The sequence below is a fragment of the Pelophylax lessonae genome (assembly GCF_965119305.1).
Source record: "Pelophylax lessonae genome assembly, chromosome: 3".
In the NCBI taxonomy this organism is placed as follows: Eukaryota; Metazoa; Chordata; class Amphibia; order Anura; family Ranidae; genus Pelophylax; species Pelophylax lessonae.
Genome location: NC_138770.1, coordinates 559,690,640 through 559,708,871, shown reverse-complemented (window position 1 = coordinate 559,708,871; position 18,232 = coordinate 559,690,640). Strand labels below are relative to the sequence as shown.

The 18,232-nt window shown below is 45.3% G+C and overlaps 1 protein-coding gene across 1 annotated transcript in view; it reads right to left on the bottom strand.

Annotated features, from left to right (window-relative positions):
• MRPS5 (mitochondrial ribosomal protein S5) overlaps window positions 1–17,892 on the bottom strand; it is a 297,159-nt gene extending 279,267 nt beyond the window's left edge. Inside the window, exon 1 of the mRNA XM_082251224.1 lies at window positions 17,752–17,892. Coding sequence (XP_082107350.1) covers window positions 17,752–17,800 — 49 coding nt within the window. The 5' untranslated portion in view covers window positions 17,801–17,892. The remainder of the gene's footprint in view (window positions 1–17,751) is intronic.
• Window positions 17,893–18,232: the final 340 nt, after the last annotated feature.

The following is an 18,232-nucleotide window of genomic DNA, read 5'->3' as shown; positions in this document are numbered from 1 at the left end:
TAAATGTGACGGAAGCCAATAAATTTCTCGAAGAGGTCCATCTCCCTTTAGTTACTGTGGATCAACTATCCCTTCTCAATGCCCCCATTACCCAGACGGAAATAGCGTCCTCCATTGCATCTCTTTCCCCTGGTAAGGCCCCCAGAGTTCTATAAACTCTCAAAGGACTTGGATCACCCCTACTCTCACTAATGTCTTTCAGCACATCATGGATGGAGGAAGGGACATGCCCACGGGGTCTCAGGCCTTTATAAAAAAAACTTATCCCAAAACCTGGAAAGGACGCTACGGAGCCTGGCTCGTAACGTCCAATATCTTTAATCAATCTTGACGCTAAACTCCTCTCAAAAATTATTGCATCTAGACTGGCTGTGATCATGCCATCTCTCCTCCATCCGTCCCAAGCGGGCTTCACCAAGGGGCGCTCTGCTACAGCTAACATCCGCAAAGTCCTCGCTGTCCTGGCCATACGGACATTTGCTCAACTCTTTGATCCCTCCACAGGAACTCCTCTCCACTTTCCTGCCCTCCCAACAGCAGTACAATCTCCCTAACCACCATTTTCTTTATATTCATCAAGCAACCACCCATGCCATGGCACTATGCAGGGATAGGTCGAAAAGATTTATGCCTTCCCTTTTGGACACCCTCCTGTCTCTAGACACCCACAAGCTTGCTCAAATCTACCGACCCATTCAGGCCATGCTCCTGGACACGCAAGCGGACTTTGCCAAGGCTTCCTGGGATAAGGCCCTCAATATTCCTGGCTCCAAACGATTCCTTTTGGCGGGGTTTAAGTCCACATGTGCCTTTATCACCAAAGAATTTTGGAGGGAGCAACAATTGAAAATACTCCACCATGCTTACTCCCCTTTCTCTTCCTCACCCCTCCATGTGCCTTTCCAAGGATGTTCCTGGTGCTTGGCTCGTCGCCCTACACTTCATCACCGGTTTTGGAGCTGCCCACATATCTCTTCATTCTGGGATAAAGTGGAACTACTGATCTCAACAGTCACGGAACTCTTTCCCTCTCATCTTCGGCCTCATGGATAATAGGCCGCCACTCGTCACCTTCACCCATAATAAGACTCAATCTTCCATTGTCGCTGCCCACAAGGCATGGCTTTCCGCTTGCCTCATGATTGCTCGCAGAGTTATCCTTTGACATTGGACATCCCCCTCTCCCTCTTCCGTCAGTGAAGTTCAGTTGGACCTGGATACCCTACTTACCAAAGACCGCCTGGACGGAACTGTCTTTAAGTCTAACCTTTCCAGATTCCAGAGGAAATGGCAACCATACATTGCGTAGTTTCATCCGGAACTCTCCTTAACCTCAGTGTGTACCTAGTGGCTGACCAGGTGCTTTGGGTGGGGGGGGGGGTAGCATAGAGCTCACTCCTCCCCCCCCACCCTTTCCTGGCTTGCCAGGCTGCATGCTCGGATAAGGGTCTGGTATAAATTTTGGGGGGGACCCCATGCCGTTTTTGTTTTCTTAATTTTTTCATCTTTTTTTTCCATTGCAGGCAACAGCTTGCACCCGGGAAAATCAATTTAAATTAATTTTTTTTTTCTTCACATGTCAGTTTTGCTGGAGCAGGTTCAATCTGTACACGGTACAGATGTGCCACTTTACAGGCAGAATAAGAGGACCCCCCAGGCACTCTATTTAAAATATTTTTTTTTATTGTTTCACTTTAAGCATTAGTAAAATCACTGCTCCTTTAAAAACTATATTTAATTTTTTTTTTATAATAAAACAATAAAAAAATCCCTTTAAATATAGTGTTTGGGGGGGGTGTGAGGCGTGCATCCATCGGCAGCACGGAAAGCCTGGATAGTCACTCGGCCAGCCTGACCAGGAACTCGGTCAGCCGCGAGTAGGCCGCAAAGCCACGGCCTCAATTTTTGGCCCGATCCGGCCTTGTGAGGCGCGCATCCATCAGCAGCTCAGTCAGCCCGCCCAGGCACTTGGACAGCCACGAGTAGGCCGCAAAGCCGCGGACTAAATTTTCAGCCCGATCCAGCCACGGATGATCCGTCCCCCCCCAGCCCAATAACCACCGCAGGGAGCCCAGAGGACATCCTTGCCCCAGTCACTAACCCCAAGGGGGCCGGGAACTTGCTCAAAGACCCCGTGTGCAATCCGGACAGCCCAGTCAGCAACACCACATCCACCCCTTCTTACAGGAGCAAGTGGCAATCCAGCTCCTACCTCGCCCAGGGGGGGGGGGGGGGAGTGGGAGTAGGTCGGGGCCAAAAAAACACCGTGACAGTCAGATGGGGCTGGGGGGAATGGAAGGGAACCTGGAGGTCCGACCATCCCAAGGAGGGGCCAACATTCACCCCGAGGGACCACAAAGGGACAGGGGGGGGGGGGGACACTACTTACCACACCATGGAACCAGGTGGGCACCACTCCAGGCAGACCACCTCCCTATCTTGGAATGGTGGGTGTTGTGGGCTAGAGGTGCACTGTGACTCAGGTCGCGACCAGGTTGTGAGAGCCCTTGGGAGGTGTTTAACTCGCAGGCCAGTCCCCACCCAGTGGGGCTATGTCGCGGCCGACCTAGCGCAGGACTGAAGCCTGGGCGCACTCACTGGCCAGACTGGGGAGACATTAAGGAGCTAGAATATCCAGTCTTTCGCCCAGTCCGGCAGTTGATTGTTCTCACAGGAACCAAATTGATTCTAGTTCTCACAGGAACAGAGAATAATAAAAGTAGAAAAAAATTCAGTTTAAAAGGAAAAAAATGCCAGGACCAGAGATCCCAGCAAGGAGCTAGGTCCTTACTCCTGACTAGGCAGAAAAAAATGAATCCTAGAGCAGGAAGTGGGAGTATACCACCTGTGACTGCCCCATGGGCATAGTTAAAAGTTCTGTTAACTTTATTAAACCTTTTCCGCCTAGTATCCTACTCATAAGAAGCTCATTCAACTAATGAAGATATGTCCCAGTGTCTGTCAATGAACGAAAGAGAAATACAGATTTCAAAGCGATCGTATGATAATCTGATAATTAGTACACAGTTTTCAAAAGCTAATCACGATACTTCATCCGATGTTTTAAAAATGGGAGAGGCATGAACATTTTCCAGTATGTTGCGATTTTCGTTAAATCAGTACAGTTGTCGTTCGAAAATACAATACAAATGAACAACAACACATTACATCACTTCCGAATTGTTATTCTGTTGTACGAGAATTTTTTTTACTTTAGTAAACTCTTCATTTTCGATATGAGAATAGCAGATGATCTGTCGTATGATTTTCGGATCGTGTGTACAGGCCGTTAGTCAAATTGGGTAGAATGTATTTGCAGAGTACACAGAGCACCTACAGATGTTTAATTCCCAAGTGAAATGTATTCAGCCAATTAGGTGCAGCTAATTTTGTGTATATGGCAACTTTAGACCTAAATACATCACTTAATAAAGCACTAGTGGATTCACAGTATAAGGATATACCTTCCACTTGCCAACATGTAGCAGCTGTTTCAATAAAACCTACTGATGTGTCAAGAGGGACTGAAGAAAAAGCAATCGACAAGACCGCAGTGCTGTGAGATGACTGCAAATACAATATATATATATATATATATATATATAACGTTAAGTATAAAACCCCACCGCCAGTATGCTCACCTTTATATAGCACAAACTAACATGACTGCACCGAACAGTGCTACTTTATTTTTCTGCCTTTCATTCTTTTAGAAACCCTCAAAATGTCAGTTAACAGTTTTATCTGAATGTCAAGTACAGATTATTTCCCAACACTTGGGGGAAGAAATTAAAGAAATAAAATATAAGTATGAGCAGTTTGCTCCAACGATGTGCGTTAGTGACTTGTGCTCTAAAACATCTCTTTGGAATACAGTAAATAAAAAACAAAATTGACTTGGTCACAAAACTGTTGAGCACATGGTTGGATTCATCATACAGTGTTTGCTTTCCTTTTTTAATTAATTATACAATTCAAAAGGAAACAAAAGCTACAAACACTTTGAGAGATTTAAACCTTACATAAAATCCCAAGAGGATCCAATGGCTAATATGATTTGCATGTATGGTAATTTATTCAGAGTGCACACAGGAAAACAATCGAAAAGTCAGTCTGAGCGGACTATAATAAGCAATGGTTGCTCATTAGATTTTTTACATGCATGCATCATAGTAAGTCGAGGATACGATAGTCTCATGATGTACTTAAATAGTACATGTCCCCGTACCATTAATATCAACAACATAATACCTTAGCCCCTGTTCATATCAGTGCACCTCTGAAATTGCACTACTTCAGCACAGTTTCAAAGCCGTACATCAGTGCGATTTGCACTGCCGACTTCATACAACAGAAGTCTATGCAGGTGCCAATGAAAAATCGGCAAAAAGTAGCGCAGGAACCTTTTTCAATGTCGCTGCAACATGAGTCGCAGCTATATGAAAGGTTATATTGCTGACAAAAGGGTGAGACTTGCCATGTGATTTTGAACTGTCACATCGCATGACAAATTGCACCGGTGTGAACTTGAGCTTAAAGTGATGCTAAAGTCTTGTGTTGCGTGTCATTTATAAAAAAAAAAAAAAAAAAAATTGTACTTACCTGCTCTGTAAAGTGGTTTTGCACAGAGCAGCCCCAATCCTCCTTGGTGCTCCTGGCCCCTCTCTCCTGTTGAGTTCCCCCACAGCAAGCAGCTTATTATGGGGGCACCCGAGTCGAGCCACAGCTCCTTGTGTCCATTCAAACACGGAGCAGTGGCCGGCCCCGCTCCTTTCTCTCCTTATTGGCTGACTTTGATTGACAGCAGCAGGAGTCAATGGCGCTGTGCTGCTGTCTCAGCCAATGAGGAGGGAAGTCCTGGGCACCCGAGACACTCATGCAACATCACTGGAACTAGATGGGGCTCAGGTAAGTATTAGGGAGGGTGCTTCACACAGAAGGCTTTTTATCTTAATGCTTACAATGCATTAGGATAAAAAAAACCTTCTGCCTTTACAATCGCTGTAAGGTGATACATAATACACACTGTTTGATTCACATGATCTTATATATATATATATATATATATATATATATATATATATATATATATATATATATATATATTATATATATATATATATCTATCTATCTATCTATAAATAAAGGCACTGTATCTACCCAAATACCTCTTTTCATAATCGACATACAGCTGTCATGTGAACCAGCTCTTTCCCAGCCTGTCTGCAGGAAAACCGTGGCAGGAGGAGCTTCTAGCCCTCTGCTGCTGGTCACATGTTAAAAAAAAAAAAAAACATAGGAATACAGAGAAAAAAAAAAAAAAATCAAATAAATATATTTGGTGCCCAATTAGCCACCCCCCCCCCGATGTCATGTGACTTCTTAGTGTTGCAAGGTCTCAGGTGTAAATGGGGAGCAAATGTGTTGTTAAATTTTGGTGTTATCACTCTCACTCTCTCATACTGGTCACTGGAAGTTTAACATGGCACCGCATGTAAAAAGAAACGCTATAAGGATCTGAAAAAAAAAAAAGAATAGCGGTTTAACAGGAAAGGTTCCACTCAGAACAGGCCTCGCAATGGTCAATCAAAGAAGTTGAGTGCACGTGCTCAGCGTCATAGCCAAAGGTTGTCTTTGGGAAATAGACATATGAGTGCTGCAAGCATTGCTGCAGAGGTTGAAGGTGTTGGGGGGGGGGGGGGGGGGATCAGCCTGTCAGTGCTTAGACCATACGCCGCACACTGCATCAAATTGGTCTGCATGGCTGTCATCCCAGAAGAAAGCCCCTTCTAAAGATGATGCACAAGAAAGCTTGCAAACAGTTTGCTGAAGACCAGCAGACTAATGACATGGATTACTGGAGACCAAGATAAACTTATTTGGTTCAGATGGTGTCAACCATGTGTGGAAGCAACCAGGTGAGGAGTACAAAGACAAGTGTGTCTTGCCTACAGTCAAGAATGGTGGTGGGAGTGTCAAGGTCTGGGGCTGCATGAGTGCTGCCAGCACTGGGGAGCAACAGTTCATTGAGGGAACCATGAATGCCAACATGTTCTGTGATATACTGAAGCAGAGCATGATCCCCTGGAGACTGGGCCACAGGGCAGTATTCCAACATGATAACAACCCCAAACACACCTCCAAGACGACCACTGCCTTGCTAAAGAAGCTGAAGCTAAAAGGTGATGGACTGGCCAAGCATGTCTCCAGATCTAAACCCTATTGAGCATCTGTGGTCTCTAACATCCACCAGCTCCATGATGTCATTATGGAGGAGTGGAAGAAGACTCCAGTGGCAACCTGTGAAGCTCTGGTAAACTCCATGCCCAAGAGGGTAAGGGAATGCTGCAAAATAAAGGTGGCCATACAAAATATTGACACTCTGGGCACAATTTGGACATATTCCCGTAGCGGTGTACTCACAAAAGTGAGTACAACCCTCACATTTTTGTAAATATTTTATAATAGAATTTCATATGACAACACTGAAGAAATGACACTTTGCTACAATGTAAAGTAGTGAATGTACAGTTTGTATAAAAGTGTAAATTTGCTGTCCCCTAAAAATAACAACATACAGCCATTAATGTCTAAACCGCTGCCAACAAAAGTGAGTACACCCCATGTGAAAATGTCCAAATTGGGCCCAACTAGCCATTTTCCCTCCCCAGTGTCATGTGACTCATTATTGTTACAAGGTCTCAGGTTTGAATGGGGAGCAGGTATGTTAAATTTGGTGTTATTGCTCTCACTCTCATACTGGTAACTGGAAGTTTAACATGGAATCTCATGGCAAAGAGCTCTCTGAGGATCTGAAAAAGAATTGTTGCTCTACATAAAGATGGCCTAGGCTATAAAAAGATTGCCAGGACCCTGAAACTGAGCTGCGGCACGGTGGCCAAGACCATACAGCCGTTTAACAGGACAGGTTCCACTCAGAACATGCCTCGCCATGGTCGACCAAAGCAGCCGAGTTAACGTGCTCAGCGTCATATCCAGAGGCTGCCTTTGGGAAATAGACTTATGATGTTGCCAGCATTGCTGCAGAGGTTGAAGGGGTGGGGATCAGCCGGTCAGTGCTCAGACCATACGCCGCACACTGCATCAAATTGGTCTGCATGGCTGTCGTCCCAGAAGGAAGCCTCTTCTTAAGATGATGCACAAGAAAGCCGGCAAACAGTTTGCTGAAAACAAGCAGACTAAAGGGCCATACACACTATAAAATTTTCTGAAGACTTTTTCCTTCAGATTTACCTTTTCTATGTAGTGCAAGGGCCTGCCAGTTTGCATACAAATTGAAAGTGTTTAGGTTCGACCTCATATTATATGGTTTTGGTAGGTCTAAAGGAAAAAGTCTTCAGAAAATCTTAGTGTGTATGGCCCATAAGGATATGGATTGTTGGAACCATGTCCTGTGGTCTGATGAGACCAAGACAAACGTATTTGGTTCAGAAGGTGTCAAGCGTGTGTGGCAGCAACCCGGAGAGGAGTACAAACACAAGTGTTACTTGCCTACAGTCAATCATGGTGGTGGGAGTGTCGTGGTCTGGGGCTGCATGAGTGCTGCCAGCACTGGGGAACTACAATTCATTGAGGGAACCATGAATGTCAACATGTACTGTGACATACTGAAGCAGAGCATGAGCCCCTCCCTTCGGAGACTGGGCCGCAGGTAGTGGTTCGCCGAAATTTCGGCAACCAAAATTTTAGGCCAAAAATGGGCCTATCCCATTTCGGCCAAAAACTGGTCATATATGCCAAAAATTAATACAAAAAGCACAGAACAGCGCTCTAAGTGCAGACAGATTTTATTGTTTATGTCGACCCAATGAGCCGACTTTTGTTGAACAGTGAACAGACTGCTACTGGGAAAAAGGCCCTCTATGTTGTAGCAGTTCGCATGAAGGGATTACGACCTGAAATACCGCGACAGGATTACGTTCTTTTAAGCAATAGTGGTAACTCAGGATCATCTTCTTCAAACAAATAATTAGACTTTGATTCCTTCTTAGACAAAATGTAAGTTGCTAAAGGAAAGCGACGTCGCATAAGCGTTACAGAACCAGTAAATGTCCAAATAAAAAAATTCCAACAGGAGTTTTATAAAGCACTAAAAGAAGTTGAAAAGTATGATCGCTCATCAAAACTTACGGTTGAAGAAGCCATCCTTGTTTATCCAGAGATCGTTAGTGATGTGGCCAGAATAGTTACTGCAATGCCACCCACCCAAGTCAGTGTCGAAAGATTATTTTCAGCCCTAAAAAATAATAAAGTCTGACTTAAGAGCCTCTATGAAAGATCTGGCAGAGGCAATTCTCTTCCTTAGAACTCTACATTGAATTGATTTGCATTTGCTAAGCCTACAACTACATTTCAAGATTAATATAAACCATGACTAGGTTTTACAGATTTTGTTTTTGATTCATATAGATAAGCTTTGTTTTTGTTCTAAAACAACCAAATAATGTGGTTTGTATTTTTGAACTGGTAAAGTTCCTGTTCCTGATGTTTATGCCTGCTTCTACTATGCAGCCACTTGATTAATTAATAAAAAAAAAAAATATAAATAAAAAAAACTTTGTTGTTTTCATTGCGTTTGTCTTTTGCTTAAACCAGGGATATGCAAACTATGGCCCTCCAGCTGTTGCAAAACTACAATTCCCATCATGCTTCTGCCTCTGAGTGTCATACTTGTGGCAGTCAGTCTTGCTATGCCTCATGGGACATGTAGTTCTGCATCATCTGGAGGGCCACAGTTTGCATATCCCTGGCTTAAACTGTTCAATACAGTAGACTGTTGGCTTCCCAGCCAGTAGTCCTGTGGTAATGGCATGTATGTTGCCTTTCTTTCCTTCAAGGAATGTATAAAATACATTTGCATATTAATACAGAGGAGTCGGGGAGTCGGAAGTACAAAAAACTGAGGAGTCGGAGTCGGAACATTATCTACCGACTCCACAGCCCTGATCAGACCAGAGCACCTTCCTCCATACATTTTGGGAGTCTCCCACATGCCTTTTCGCAGACTCAAAACGTGCCATTTTGTTTTTTGCTGAAAGTAATGGCTTTCTTCTGGCCACTGTGCCATAAAGCCCAACTCTATGGAACGTACGGCTTATTGTCGTCCTATGTACAGATACTCCAGTCTCTGCTGTGGAACTCTGCAGCTCCTCCAGGGTTACCTTAGGTCTCTGTGCTGCCTCTCTGATTAATGCCCTCCTTGCTCGGTCCGTGAGTTTTGGTGGGCGGCCGTCTCTTGTTGGCAGGTTTGCTGTTGTGCCATGTTCTTTCCATTTGGTTACGATAGATTTGATGGTGCTCCTGGGGATCATCAAAGATTTGGATATTTTTTATAACCTAACCCTAACTTGTACTTCTCAACAACATTGTCCCTAACTTGTTTGGAGAGTTCCTTGGTCTTCATGGCAGTGTTTGGTTAGTGGTGCCTCTTGCTTAGGTGTTGCAGCCTCTGGGGCCTTTCAAAAAAGGTGTGTATATGTAATGACAGATCATGTGACACTAAAGCCCCGTACACACACGCAGATCGTCGTCATACAAATGTTCCTCTTTTCTCCCCGGGATGTCGGTGTCTGTTGAAAAGTGCAAAGACAGCACAAGGACAGCACAAGAATTTTGTCTGCAGACTTCAGCTGACTGCAGAAGTGATGTCATGTAATGGTTAACTTTCCCTGTGTTTTTTATTTTCTGAGCATGCCCAGTCTTGCAAATCTGCGGTCTGTCGGCCGAATTCTGTACTGACAGGCGAACAATCGTCCGTTCTGGTGTCCGCAGACAAAAATTTTCATGTTTGCAAGAAAGACTTTTGTCCGCGGATTGTGCGCAGACATCTGTCGGAGGCACCATACTAACACGCATACAATCGGCAGATCTTTCGTCCGCCGACGTTTGTATGCCGACGATCGGTACGTGTGTACGGGCCTTTAGATTGCACACAGGTGGACATCATTTCACTAATTATGTGACTTCTGAAGGTAATTGGTTGCACCAGAGCTTTTTATGGGCTTCATAACAAAGGGGGTGAATACATATGCACATGTCAATTTTCTGTTTTCTATTTCTAAAAAATAGTTTTATGTATATATTTTTCTCATTTCACTTCAACTTAGACTATTGCGTTCTGATCCATAACATCATATTCAGATTAACAAAACATTGAACTTAAGGCTGTAATGTAACAAAATGGGTAAAAGGGGGTTAATACTTTTGCAAGGCACTGTAAAAACACAAACATAATAGACACACAATCCCATACATCTTAGTACAGGATATGCTCATAGTCTGGAATATAGGGTTGGTCTCATGCAGCGAGAGGCCAAGCCAGGTCATCGTTCACAAAGACATCCCCGACATGTTTCGAAATCTAGAAGAATTTCTTCTTCTCAAGGGAAGCACAATATTTTTTTATATAAATGTAATGGTAACATATTAGTATTGTACAAGAGTAAATACATAGACAAAGCATATATATACATGTACACACACATATATACATACACACAAACACAGTAAACCCCCGCTCCATCGCGGTTCAGTTTTTGCGGTCCAGGAATATTGCGGATTTTTTTGTAATGTTATTTTACTATATAAATCATTAAAAATGAAATATTTTTGTGTTTTCCATAGCTCTTGCTATGTCTCTCAGTATCTTTTATGTGTTTAAATGAGTTTCTATTGTTTTAAAAGTGTGTTTAAAGACCTTAAAATGCTTTTACACGTACAGTGACAGTAAAAAAAAAAAACATGCCTACAATGCATTTTAATAGGGTTTTTCTATTTCGCGGATTTTCCCTTTTCGCGGCTGGGTCCGGAACGTAACCCCCGCAATGGAGGGGGGGGTTTACTATATATATATATATATATATATATATACACACACACACACACACATACACACACACACATACACACACACACACACACATACACACAGGGCTCGACAATTCCCGGGCGCCAGGTCGCATTGGCGACTAAAAACTTAGTCCGGGCGCCTAGGATTTCAGCCATCTGCTGTCAGGAATCGGGACGCTGCTCTGTGATGCAGAGATTTGAAATCCCCGCGGCTCCTATCCATAATTCTCTGTGTCCTGACAAGGCATTTTAATTGGTCAGCATCGTCACATGGACGGCGCTGACCAATCAGAACTGGCTGCCTCTTCTCCACTTTCAGCACATCCTCGTTGCGGTCACCCGGCACATCAGGTAAGAGTGCTGGGCCCGCGGCTGAGCGGTGTGTGAGCAGGGCCGCCCGGTACAAGGGGTGGGCGGATCAATTTATTTTAGAAAGGGGGGGGCGCAGAGCAGGTGAAGTGCTGACAGTGTGTTAATTATTTTCTGGGCAACAAGTGACTTCCGCCGGTCGCGCTACAACACTGCAGAGCTGTAAGGAGGATATATTTATAGAAAAATAGATTGTGCTCTGATCTTCCCTTGAAGAAGAAATTATTCTAGATTTCGAAACATGTCGGGAACAAAGACCTGGCTTTTATGATTTTATGGTTGGAATACTTACCGTTTTTATGCTCACTAAAAACGCACAGTACACATTTTTTACCCAAACATTTTAATATTGTGGTAGCGCCGACACCAACAACTTTGCACCTTATCACTTACACACTGCCTCAGAGGCAGGTTGGCGGCAGCTTACACCACCAATTTAAACAGTCCAATAAATGTATTGAAAACTCCTTAGCGCTGGTATAAACCACACCCCCTATACTCTTGCACACGATACTCCTGTTTGAGCATCTCCTATTTCAGCCGTAATTTTTGTCTTATTGAAAAGCGCGAATTTGCGCGTATTTTCGGGCATATGCGTTCACGCAAATTCGCGCCTCTGAATATGCAAATTTTTTTTCAGATCAACAGTATGATCGTATGCGTTCATTTGATCGTATTTGTGCGTATTTGTGCGCAAATTAGCCGTAAATTACTGTCCAAAAATGCAGATTTTTTTATTTTGTTCTTACTGAAGAACGCGCGGCGCTCATTTACGCGCCTGTCTGCATAGGCACATTACAATGAATGGACTCTATTTTAGCTCATAAAAGAAAAAAACTGTACTGAGCATTTTTAACCACTTGCCGACCGCCGCACGACTATCTACGTCGGCGGTCAGCCCCTCACAGGCAAACTAACGTAGGGCTACATTGCTTGCTTGTGAGGGTCTAGGGAGCGAGCGCGCGCCCCCGGGGGCGCGCTCCCGCTCCCGCGTGGTCACGGACCCCCCCGCGCGTGTGACCGGCGGACCCGATGTCCGCCGGTCACTCGGCGATCGGCGGGGGAGAGGGAGAATGTCAGGCAGCCTGTGTAAACAAACTGCCTGTCATTCTCCTCGCTGCAAAGACACTGATAAAACGGATCTGGTATGTAGATCCGTTGATCAGTGTCCTTACAGCTAGAGCCACAGCCAATCACAGTAGAAACCACGCCCCTAGGGACACACACAGCCCCTCCCTTCCAAATAAAGTTAACCCCTTCACTACCAGTGTATTTTTACAGTAACAGTGCATATGTATAGCACTGATTACTGTAGAAATGTCACTGGTAACCCCAAAAGTGTCAAAAATGTCAGTCAAGGGTCCGATCTGTCCGCCGCAATGTCGCAGTACCGCAAAAAAAAAAATCGCAGATCGCCGCCATTATGCGTTAAAAAAAAAAACAACAAAAATGACAAAAATCTTTCCCTTTGTTAGTAAACGCGATAACTTTTGCGCAAACCAATCAAAATACGCTTTTTGCGATTTTTTTTACCAAACATAGGTAGCATAAAACAAATTGGCCGAAAATTTTTAAAAATTTTGATTTTTACATTTTTTTTGGGGGGAATTTCATATAAAAAAATGTGAAAAATATTGCTATTTTTGCAAAATTGACGCTCTTTTTTTGTTTATAGCGCGTGATCAAAAAATCGCACAGGTGATCAAATACCACCAAAAGAAAGCTCTGTTTGTGGGAAAAAAAGGACGTCAAATTCGTTTAGGTACAGCGTCGCACGACCGCGCAATTGTGCGTTAAATTCACGCAGTGCCGAATCGCAAAATACCCCCTGGTCGGAATGGGGGTAAAATCTTCCGGGGCTTAAGTGGTTAAGCTGCAGTGTGCAAGGGGCCATATTGGCAGTATCACCAGGTAAAAATAAATATTTGTTATATAAAATAAAACAAATGCAGCCATCCATCTAAGAGCCGGTGTAACGTGAGAATTACCTACCCCGTGAGAAAAACCTACCCTCGTCACTTCCGGCCAGGAACAGCTGAGCAGCGCAGCAATGCGCATGCTCACAGCCCCGGATACCTAATGGGACAACTGAGGAGCTGACTAGTGCGCATGCGCACTAGTATGGAAATATGTCGGTGTACCGTGAACAAAACCTACCCACGCCGCGGTTACATAAAACAGCTGTGCTGCAATAAGAGTATTTTCCGCTCCTGTCCCTGTCTCTTCCCTGATCTGGGCTAGTAAATATAAAAGCGGCTGGCGGCTCCGTGATTTATGTTTTCATACACCCGCCGCCGCTTTTATATTTACTTGCCAAGAGCAGGGAAGTGACAGGGACAGGAGCGGAGATGACTCGTATTGCAGCATAGTTATTTTAATGTAACCGCTGGATTACATACAGTGCCGTGAACCGGAAGTGACGAGGGGTAGGTTTTTCTCACGGGTAGGTAATTCTCACGGAACACCGGTTCACACTGGGGTGACTTGGTCGCCTGACAAGTCGCCGTGGGTCGCCTGCCATAGATTAGCACAGGACCCGTTCTAAAAGGAGCGACACAAGTCGCTCCGACTTAGAAAAAGGGTCCTGTACTACTTTGGGGCGACCTGGAGCGACCTGCATTGACTTCAATGATATGAAGTCCGTGCATGTCGCTCCGAGGTTCACAGGTCGCCCCGGCAAGTAGGATCACCTCAGTGTGAACTGGCTCCAAGAATTGGGTTTACAATACTGAAACGCAACAATATGAACCCAGCCTAAAAGTCACCAAATATTTTATGCCAGCAAAAAGATATGCATGACATTTTTTTAATGTGCAGTAATTATGAGAAGGTGCTGATTTTCATTAGCAATTGCATGCTGGGCACTGCAAAGTCAATTAAATTAATTTTAATTGTTAATCAAAAAGTGAACCCCTTAATTTATCAACACAGCAGGAGCCTATTTGTCAATGCATGGTAGCGTAACAATATTACAGATTTACACAGCACCAACATAGTCTGGAAGGCTGTACAACCCAAGAATGACATAATCCAGATTTTAAAATGAAGTCAATCTTGTTTACAGCTAAATGTAGAAGCAATGCCTGCAACTGGAACTCACAGAAGGGCCATAGCAGTGGGCCTGCTAGAACAATCAATGTAAAGCAAGCCATACATGGCTTAAACGTCAGCAGATTTCTGTGAATTGGTTGAAATTTTAGCCATAGATAGCCCTGCCGATTCCCCCTGGCTCAACAAACCCTGATTGTCAAATCGAAGGAATAGGGTAGAAAAAAAAAAAAAAGTTAGCCAAACAGTGACTGCAGCCCATCAGCTTCAGCCCTCGTTCACCCCGATGGCAGGTTTGAAATCGTGTGAGTTCAGCATTTCAGCCCAACTTCGGGGGCGATTTGAAAGACATCTGTTCTGGTTCATGCACAGATGTCTATTAAACTGCCCTTAAAGTCGCCAAAAGTAGTGCAGGAACTGCTTTTGGGAATCTGTGCGGCGTCGCACCGGTTCAGACAGTGCTGTTGCCGGCAATAGGCTCCAATTTGGCATGAGATTTGACATGTCAAATTGGCCCAATGTGAGCGGGGGATTTATGACAGTTCAGGTATTCTGAGGGTACTGGCTATCAGGTTACAATAGCTGACAGCGCAAGATTCAACTACCCACGCTGTTTGGCATGGATTGAGGAATCTATGGATCTGAAAGAGAAATCCTTATGTGCATGGCCAGCTTAAAGTGGTTGCAAACCCAAGTGTCATACAGAGATTTCTCTATAGATTCCTCTATCCATGCTAAACAGCGTAGACGGAAGAAGCTCACTCTACTGGCTATTGCATTATGACAGTCGGCACCTACAGCCCAAACCCAAGGATGTACAAGCCAAAGATCTGCCAAATAGTCTCATTTGAAGCATGATACATGATGCAGTTCTTTTAAAAATGAAAGCTTTGCACTTTACAAGTGTGTGGTTGTGCTAATTAAATATCATATCCATTCTACCTTGATTGTGCCACTCTTCCAGTCAGTGAACTGAAAATTGTATGCAGCTAGCTTAAGGCCCATACACACGATAAGAAAATCTGAAGGGAAATTTCGTCCGACGACCGATCTGCCAATTTTCGGATTGTTAGTATGGTGCTTTCGACAGTCGACAGCCGACTCCCACTCTTCAGCTGACAAAATCTTGATGTGCAGGCTATAAAATTTTTGTTGTCCGTAATACAACGTCCGATTTTTATCTCATTAGTACAGATTTCGACGGAAAAAAATCTTAAGAGCAAGACTAGGCATGCTCAGAGACGAAAGAACACATACAAAACAATCCAACACATGACATCACTTCTGAAGTAGAATTCTGTCGTACGGGAAAATTCGTATGAAAATAACCTCTTCACTTTCCACATCAGACTAGCATGCCACAAAAAACGGACGACAGATTGTTCGATAATCTGATCGTCTGTGCGGGGCTTTAGTCTCAGGACATCTGACTCACATACTTGTTCCAGATCAATAAGTCACTTTGTATTCTTTACAGATGAATTCCAAAATATGGCAGTTTTTTCATAGTTTCATTGGTCCAGCTTGGACAAATATAAGTGTGTATGGGCCATACCTGTGGAAACTGGAAATCACTACTGCTTACGGAACATGCAAGGTTGCTTACTCAGCACAGGCACTATTTATAGAACACTTTGTAGTTTTTCAAATAAGGATTGGACGAGGTGGAAAGGTGAGGTAGTGATGTCACTATAGTGACTGCTATTCCCTGGACCAAGAGGAAAATTCCTCTCACTTCCTGTAGGGTCTCTGAAACAGGAAGCCCTGGGCTGTGAAGAGGCAGGGAGCAGCCGGCTCAGGCTCTCAGCGGCTCACTGAGGTTGAGCTGGGTGTCAGTCCAGGCACCTGGTGGATCCCGGCTCAGTGGTCGTGGTCTGCCAGGTGTCGGTCCAGGCACCTGGTGGATCCCGGCTCCGTGGTCGTGGTCTGCCAGGTGTCGGTCCAGGCACCTGGTGGATCCCGGCTCCGTGGTCGTGGTCTGCCAGGTGTCGGTCCAGGCACCTGGTAGATCCCGGCTCCGTGGTCGTGGTCTGCCAGGTGTCGGTCCAGGCACCTGGTGGATCCCGACTCCGTGGTCGTGGTCTGCCAGATGTCGGTCCAGGCACCTGGTGGATCCCAGCTCAGTGGTCGTGGTCTGCCAGGTGTCGGTCCAGGCACCTGGTGGATCCCGGCTCAGTGGTCGTGGTCTGCCAGGTGTCGGTCCAGGCACCTGGTGGATCCCGGCTCCGTGGTCGTGGTCTGCCAGGTGTCGGTCCAGGCACCTGGTGGATCCCGGCTCCGTGGTCGTGGTCTGCCAGGTGTCAGTCCAGGCACCTGGTGGATCCCGACTCCGTGGTCGTGGTCTGCCAGGTGTCGGTCCAGGCACCTGGTGGATCCCGGCTCCGTGGTCGTGGTCTGCCAGGTGTCGGTCCAGGCACCTGGTGGATCCAGGCTCCGTGGTCGTGGTCTGCCAGGTGTCGGTCCAGGCACCTGGTGGATCTCGACTCCGTGGTCGTGGTCTGCCAGGTGTCGGTTCAGGCACCTGGTGGATCCCGGCTCCGTGGTCGTGGTCTGCCAGGTGTCGGTCCAGGCACCTGGTGGATCCCGGGTCCGTGGTCGTGGTCTGCCAGGTGTCGGTCCAGGCACCTGGTGGATCCCGACTCCGTGGTCTGCCAGGTGTCGGTCCAGGCAGCTGGCAGATCCTGACTCCGTTGTCGTGATGACACGGTGCCTGGACTGACATCTGCAACATCAGCAGAGAGCAGACATAAGACCGCTCTCTGAAGAAAACAGGTAACAGGAGTGCAGAACGAACTGACACCATGTCACTTGGGGTCCAGCTCCAGAAACCAGGAAGAAACAGCTGGCCTCATAATGCAAACAAGGAAGATGGCAGCAAGGGACGAGACCTAAAGCAGGACTGCAGGGTGAGAAAATAGGACAGAACTGGAATCACTGGGCTTGTAAGTATATTAGGGCACAAGAAGACCACCAAAGGTGAATAAAGTTCTCCTTTAAAGTGCCTATGTCTTCTCACAATATGATGTGAAGACTTGTCCTTGCAAAAGAAGGCTTTCTTCGGAGTGGAGAGTCAAAACTCTGTTTCAAGTGGTGCAGTCTCTGGCAGGGTTGTCAAATCCGACACTTCCAGGAGTGTCGGATGCCTGCAACTCAGGTATGATATGGCATGGGGACGGCGGCATGAGCGGGGGGGTTGGACGCCTTGAACACAGCAGAGTTCACTCTCATCACCCACCAGAGAAGGAAAAGTTCACAGTCTTCTATTGCAGGAACTGCTCTCTGGATCTTTTGGAAGCAACAGAGTTAATTTAACAGAAAGACACTGCACTGCTTAGTCCTGGGATATGGAATATACTAAACACTACCCTAATACAAACACACATAACCACAGCCCCCTAACTAAACACAGATTGCAGTAAGCCAGCTCTCACTACACAAACGTCCCCACTGAATGCCCCCTCTCACCTCTATATACAGAACGGAGGACACCGCTACACCATCTCACAGCCGCCATCTCTGCACAGGGAAGGTGCCTGCTTCGCCTGTCTTATGCCTCCACAATTCCTCGCCTTTTCCGGATTTAAAACAGCTATCCACCCCGAGACTACATAAATTCAAATACAATTTGTAAACAGCCTTTAACAGGAGTACAAAAAAAAAGTAAAACTAACGTAAACGCGTATCTGTTTTAATACAGGCAATAGTTGCGACAGCTATAACAGGGGTCCTCATTATGTCAGGACCCATCGAGCTTGACAGCGAGATTCAAGCGTGGGCTAGCGTGTTTAAAAGTGCCGAAACACATGACATAATCAGGAAGGAATGGTAGCGTCCATCGTGGCCATATTTGAAAAGGGCATGTTCAGCTGTCCTATTCATTTTGTGTTTCCTTTCTTGTTTAGGAGTGGTGTTTTTAATTAAAACTAAAAGCTTGTTTCACGAGGGC